Source organism: Mercurialis annua, linkage group LG5, assembly GCF_937616625.2.
Source record: "Mercurialis annua linkage group LG5, ddMerAnnu1.2, whole genome shotgun sequence".
Classification (NCBI taxonomy): Eukaryota; Viridiplantae; Streptophyta; class Magnoliopsida; order Malpighiales; family Euphorbiaceae; genus Mercurialis; species Mercurialis annua.
Window position 1 is genome coordinate 12,476,086 of NC_065574.1, and position 6,869 is coordinate 12,482,954.

Genomic DNA, 6,869 nt, shown 5'->3' on the forward strand with positions numbered 1-6,869 from the left:
ACTATCAATTAACAATTATCAGCTACCAGCGAGTTAGCGACAACAATACCCAACAAATTACACATAAATTAAATTAAAATCAATGATTACATTTTAAAATAAATTGAAAAAATGAATTGTTGTTCTTTTTAAAATTTTAAATTATTGTAATTCAAAAAGTGGAAAAGAATATAGTATATCCTCTTTGTTATACAGAACAATCTATGCCTTTCCCACCTCTTTTTACCCTCATCTAAACCCAAACAACACCATCATTACAACTCTCTTTTCCTCCCTCCATCTCTTAGCCATGGAAACAACTCATCTGCCTTACCAGAAGAACCGAAAGTTCAGAATTTTGCTGCGAAATGCCGGCAAAAAAAGTGGCTCAGCCGGAGCAAACCCAGGCGGCAAAGAGACGGGAAGAAGGAAAGCGCGGCCGGCGGGTGATGTCTGTATTATAGAAGTTGTGGAACTTTTAAAAAAACGACGGAGTAAAAGGAGCAGGCTCGCGATAACACCATCGCAGAATTTTCCTGAGGCCGAGACTTGAGATTTAAATTTCTGGTAAATGGTTCTTAAGTAGGTCCCATTCCTACCAAATACTAATATTAACGGTGCTGTTGTTTTTTTTTTCAACTTTGAGGTGATATTTGTCTCTTTTTATTTTCCAGGGAGATATTTGTACCTCTTACAAAATTACAATGGTCCTTTTGTACTTTTTCCAAAAAAATGTAAACCAACAGAGCCCGATCTTCTTCATTTCAAAAAAACCTGATACCTAAAGGGAGAGAGCGAACGGAGCTGCCGCCAAATCGACACCCACCCATCACTGCCTTCGCCGCTCACTCTTCAGCCGGTACGTTTCTCTAATTGTTTTGTTTCTTTAAACTTTCACATAAATTTTCTTTAGTTCGATTTTTGACGACTTGGGTTTTGTTAATTTTGATATTTTGGGTTTTGTGATTTGATTAGGTTCAGGTGATAATTATCCTTTACAGCCATGGTAATACCTCATTAAGCACCAGGTACTTTTGCGTCTCCATAATACTATTCAATCTTATGGAGTTCTTTAAGTAATGTGTTCTTTTTGTTATGATTGAATTGAAATTGGCATGGCTACATGTTAATTGGTGTAGTTTTTGATATAGATTCGTTGTTTCTAGTATTGTTTGTTGTGTGATGGATTTATAGTTATAATGATCATAGGGGTCCTTGAAAATGAAATTCTACCTTAACAGAATATGCCTTTCTTTTTCTTTATATATCTCTCTTTGTTGATTTTGGATGTTATGAATGATGCTATGCCACTTATAAGTTTTTAGCTTGACACAGTTCTTGCATGATTAGGATTTTGTTTCATTTTCTTGTTTTCCCTTATAATTGTTTATGCGCAAGATTATAGATTCTTAGCAATTAAGGGGGAATGTTTACAGGCTTCCTATAACTATTGGAATGTTTTGAATAGGGGTAGTTGGATTTGCGACGGCCAAACTCTTGCTGACGCATAATTATGTCGGTAATCCATCAGGAAGTTGTTTTTCTTTCGGAAATTTGATTTATCCCAACGGAAATGTCCTCAGGGAAATGGCTGTTTTTATGATAATGATAGTTTGATCGGAAAAAATATCTTGCGTCTTGTGGGTTTCTTTGAATAATTAAGACTTAAAGTATTAGTGGTAATAAGTTATAATTAATAGGCTAGTATAATTTGGTAAATAATATTAGCTAATCAAGAATTATTTCCCGTTGCATGAGTTATTAAATTAGATCGAAAGAGATGCAAAATAATTTAATTAAAGACTTTATGAATTCAATATCTTAGATTGTTTTTAATCTTGATTATTTCATCTATTAGCATTAGTTTTAAATTTTACTAGAGTTAATTTTATCATAAATTCAAAATTTGATTTCTTATATAATAAAGAAGTTAGTTTAATTTGGTACTAAATAACAATACTTGTGGGAATGATACCTTTTCTCTATTATACTCGGTTCTGATTTTATGCATATTTGAATTTTATGCTTCAATAAGGATAGGCGAACGCCTATGGTGTGATGGCTTTACGCCCAACGCGTAGCCTATCTAGGACAAAGTTTGATAGCCTATAACATAATTAATTTATAACTTACCCTTGTTCGATAAGTTTGTTATTCTAGAGATTTTGCGAGACCTCTAAAATCATAATTGAATTGACCCATGCATGACTTGATAGAACAATAACTGTACATAAAATATGAATTAAAGTACATACATCATTCATTTATATAGCGATAACAAACACATTTGAATGGGGCATCAACTGTGCTTTTGAAATCTCTATAAAAATATCTAGGATACATGATCCATCTATGGGTCATTACCTCCTCCAAACCCTATAATGATAATTAATGGAATAAAACACAAATTAATACAGGAAGGAATAGTTAAACAGTTAAGGATCCACTCTCATTCCTATCATTCGTTTTGGAATTGGGATTTCAGAATCAAAAGAATGGTCAGAGGATGATAGGATGGATATCAAAGTCAATATAAATCACGAAATTAACATAAAATAATTACAAATAAATTGAACAGGTAGGCAAATTGCACTCAGGAGGACCCTAGAGACCTATTAGAGGCCTTGGGAATCAGTTAGAATGCCAAAAAAGTATAAATGAATTTTAAAATCCTAAAGTGATAGACCTACGCCCATGAAAGAAGAGTGTCACCTTATCAAAGATGAGCACAAACCTATAATACATTGTTGGGTGTCCATTCTATCTAGATTTGTAATTTCAATATCAAATTGAAAACAAATTAAATGAGACGTATAAATACAACAGTAATCGTGCAAAATAGTATAGGCCTGTCACCTATGTGCGTTTAGGCGGCCACTACTTTAATTGAACAAAAAAAGGAAAAACCTTCGGCCAAATCAAACGCAACTCAACGGTCTCTCTCTCTCTATCTCTTATTTTTAATTATTTTATTTTTACCTGCCTTTTTCTTCAAGGTCAAGTCAGAAAATAAAGAGTCCTGAACTCTAATCTAAAACAAAATCAAACGAAAGCATCTTCATGATGATGATGATGCTATTTTACTCTTTTTTTTTTCATTTTTACCTTTTTCATTCTGTTTTTGGTAGTTAGCTAGCTAGGGTTTCTAACCTCATGCTAAAAATCACTCCAAAATTAAGGTAATTATCTTTATTGCTATTGTTTTTTTCATCTTTTTCTTTAACAAAGAATCCAGGAAAGAGCGTGCTATTTTACTCTCTTCTCCTTCCATTTTTACCTTTTTTATCCTGTCTCTGGTAGTTAGCTTGCTAGGGTTTCTATCCTCATGCTAAAAATCACTCCATAATTAAGGTGCTTATTGTTATTGCTATTTTTTTTAACTTTTTCTTTAAGAAAGAATCAAGGAAAGTGTTTTTTTTTTGGGTTTAAATGGCTAATGTACTGATTAGAATATCTTAGGGTTTCACTTAACTTGCCTTTTGAGAGATATAGCTTAGTCGAATGTATGTATTTCAATCTAAAGCTGTTTATATAATAACAATAATTACTATCATTTTTGTATTTCCCTCTCATAACGTGATTTAGGTAAAAATACGAAGATGCATTTATTTTCTTTCTTTTTGATTAGAAAACCAATTGGTTCAATTTTTGGTTCGATATTTAGATCAATTTAATGAAACATCTCTTTTTGTAATTGTGGTATGCCTCATATGAGTTGTATTTTTTTTGAGGTATTTAGTTTAAATTTGAACTGTTGTTGCAATTGCTTCACAGTTTACGATTTTTTGCTTGAATTCAGGTTGATGTGCTATGTTTACTTATTTAAATTATTTGCTTATTTGTTGACAATGCAGAGCAATGCCAGCATTTACTGCTATAGCTTTAGACAGGTTGTTAGAACCTGGAACCTCTAAATCTGTCGACAAATCTGTTCCTGGTTCAAATTTTGTGTCGAAACCAAAGCTTCTTCCAAAATCAAGGCCTGTACCTAACTCAAACCTCCATAGGAGAAACAGTATAGCAGGCACAGAGAGAAAAGTCAACCGTCCTCAAATTTCACCAGCTCTTTATGCCACTCCAGAAGCAACCCCACTACCTGATTCACCATCTTCATTTCCACCTTCACCGTACATTATTAACCACAAGCGACGTGGACCGCGCCTCTTAAAAAGTAATTCTGAGGATGACGTGGCTTGTCGAAGGAAAAACATGGACGAAGTAAAGATCAATGGGAATGGAGAAAACAAGGTTCGACATTCAACAGAAGATCAATGTGTTACTTTTGCCATTTCTGATTCTGTTGACAAGATGCAATCAAATGGTGTACAGGATAGTTCTGGAAAACTAAAGAATCCAAATGGTGCTGTTGAGGCCTATCGCGAAACGCAAATGAATGGTATTCATGGTAGTGAAATAGGAAGCACTAGTGGTGAATCTAAAAGCAAATTTATCAAGAATGGCTTGACTGTTGAAAAGGATGTGCCCAAGCTTATTGTGTTGAATTCAGAAAGAGTTGGTGAGTCTGAGGAATCAGCGAGTTATACTAGCAACACTTATGTGGAGGAAAACTCTGCAGTGGAAAGTTCTGCGAAGCTTGCTTTAACTACACCAGTGGGAGAGTTTTATGATGCTTGGGAAGGTACTCGGATTTTATTACATTATATTCTTTTACATTCTTGTGTTTATTTGTTTTTGTGGGGATCTAATTCTTGCACAAGTTAGTGTACCATGCCTAGCTTTCAAGTTTGCTTTCACATCTGGTGTCCTATGTTGCTTTTGGTGTTGCTATATTTAATTAAAGTATGTCATTTTAATTAGAAAACTGATGTTCTCTCAGTTCCATTCCATCTGATTGTGCTGCATATTGGTTCTGCATATACACCTGCTGTTGAAATTTAGAAAACAATGTATTATCATGTTTATATTCCATATATCATGTGTTATCATGTTCAGTGGTGTAATAATATTTGTTATTGCATCACAACATAATTGGCAAGCTGATTTTTTTCTCATTTTTCACTTTATCTAGAGCTTTCTTCTGAGAACGAGCTGCAGTCATCTTTTAGGGACATTGAAGCTGAATTGCGTGAGATGAGATTAAATTTATTGATGGAAATAGAGAAGCGAAAGCAAGCAGAGGGAACCCTGAATAATGCGCAAAAGCAGTGGCAGAAGATGAGGGAAAAATTAGCACTTGCAGGATTGACTCTTCCTGCATTTCCATTTACTGTTTCAGAGTGCGAGGACTCATTGGATGCTGATCCTGCAGAAGAGCTGTGTCAACAGGTTTATCTTGCTCGGTTTGTATCAAACTCTATAGGGATGGGATTAGCTAAGGCCGAGGCTGATATAGAGAAGGAAGCTGAAATGGAGGCTAAGAACTTTGAGATAGCTCGACTTTGGGACCGGCTTCATTATTATGAGGCTATGAATCGAGAAATGTCTCAGAGGAACCAAGAAGCAGTAGGTGAGATTTTCTGGAATTGCTGTTTGGTTGGTTCTGTTCATCTATGGTTTCCAGGAAAGCTGTTGTTTATTTTGTTCTCTAATTTGATTCTATCATCCTATATACCTTTTTAGATGCTATAGACATTTGCATGAACTTTAACAAGCCTTCAAATGCTTGTTAATGGTGGAAATGTCTCTTGGTAGATTGAATCTAATTATTGTCTTATGTCGAAAGTGCGTCTTCCTGAAATGAAATAAAAGGTGTAATGTGAATAAGTAAAGAGTTCCGCCAGGTAACATTGAATGTGAACAAAAGTATGCTAAGTTAACTAAATTATCTGAACAAAAGTATGCTTTAGTGATTTTGTTCACTTCATTGCCTAAAAACTGATTTTTTTGGTTCTGGGAGTTTCAACAAATATGTAAGGGTGGATTTGATGATGTAAGCTTAGGTTGATGATAAACATATTTGTGGATGTATATCTTATTGCATTGATAATTAATTATAACGTATTTCTGTGCGCTTAACTCTTGTGCTTATTTTTTGTTTAGAGATGGGTCGGCGTAACAGGCAGGTGAGGAAAAGAAGGCAGGGATGGGTGTGGGGCTCAATTGCTGCAGTGCTTACCTTTGGCACTGCTGCTTTAGCATGGTCTTACTTGCCGGAAACAAAAGGATCATCTTCCATTAGTGAGCACAATGACGGAGCCAAATGATGTGCATCCAGTCAAGTTATACGACTTTAATGCTATATCACAGAAGCGAAGATAATAAAAGATTGTAAATGCCACTATGTCAATAGCAATATCATGCCTTTTCCAGTTGCATTTTCCCAATCTGCAGGACAAGTTGTCTTCCAAATTTATAGTTCATCATATCCTTTTTTAGTTACCTGGAGGCAATGAATTTTTCAGTTCAATTGGTGATTTCGAATAATTCGCTAGATTTTTTTGCAGGTCGAGAGGCAATAGATGTGCATATGCATACATAAGAGTGTTAGGTCTTCTAACAAACTTCAGGTTTTAATCCCATTATTCAATTTTTTTGGGAATTTTGCATGTATTGTTACAAATAATTTCTGGACAAATTAAACAAGGCGCTCTTATATTTATGATTATGTATATAGAAACTTGTATATGTTTAACCATTTAGAGTTTAAACATGTGTTCAGTGATTAGAAATTATATATAAATTAGTTACATGAAAGGAGATACTTGTCATTTTTTAAACTTTTTTAATATATTGTAATATTTTATTTATTGGTTCCTTGCGTATAAAAAATATTTAGGATTCGTGTGACATGTTTGACCAGTTGGGAATCCTGTTACAGGTGAGAATTTTTAATTGAACAAAGGATCAGTTTACCCCCTCAATTTGCATCAAAATATCAAAAAAGTTAAAAGTAGCGAATTGGGGTCAATTTTACTCTGAACTTGTGTAGA

General features: G+C 34.2%; 1 protein-coding gene across 2 annotated transcripts; it reads left to right on the forward strand.

Annotated features, from left to right (window-relative positions):
* The first annotated feature begins 231 nt into the window (after positions 1–231).
* LOC126682378 (uncharacterized) lies at positions 232–6,263 on the forward strand. Of its 2 annotated transcripts, XM_050378028.2 has the most exons (7): positions 232–546; positions 654–838; positions 955–1,007; positions 3,834–4,227; positions 4,309–4,618; positions 5,009–5,446; positions 5,980–6,263. In XM_050378028.2, exons 4-7 carry the CDS (start codon positions 3,838–3,840, stop codon positions 6,141–6,143), a joined length of 1,302 nt encoding a protein of 433 aa, XP_050233985.1. In that variant the 5' UTR covers positions 232–546; positions 654–838; positions 955–1,007; positions 3,834–3,837; the 3' UTR covers positions 6,144–6,263. The 2 variants fall into 2 exon arrangements, with proteins under 2 accessions (XP_050233985.1, XP_050233984.1); XM_050378027.2 differs by having other exon boundaries at positions 3,834–4,618.
* The last annotated feature ends 606 nt before the right edge of the window (positions 6,264–6,869 follow it).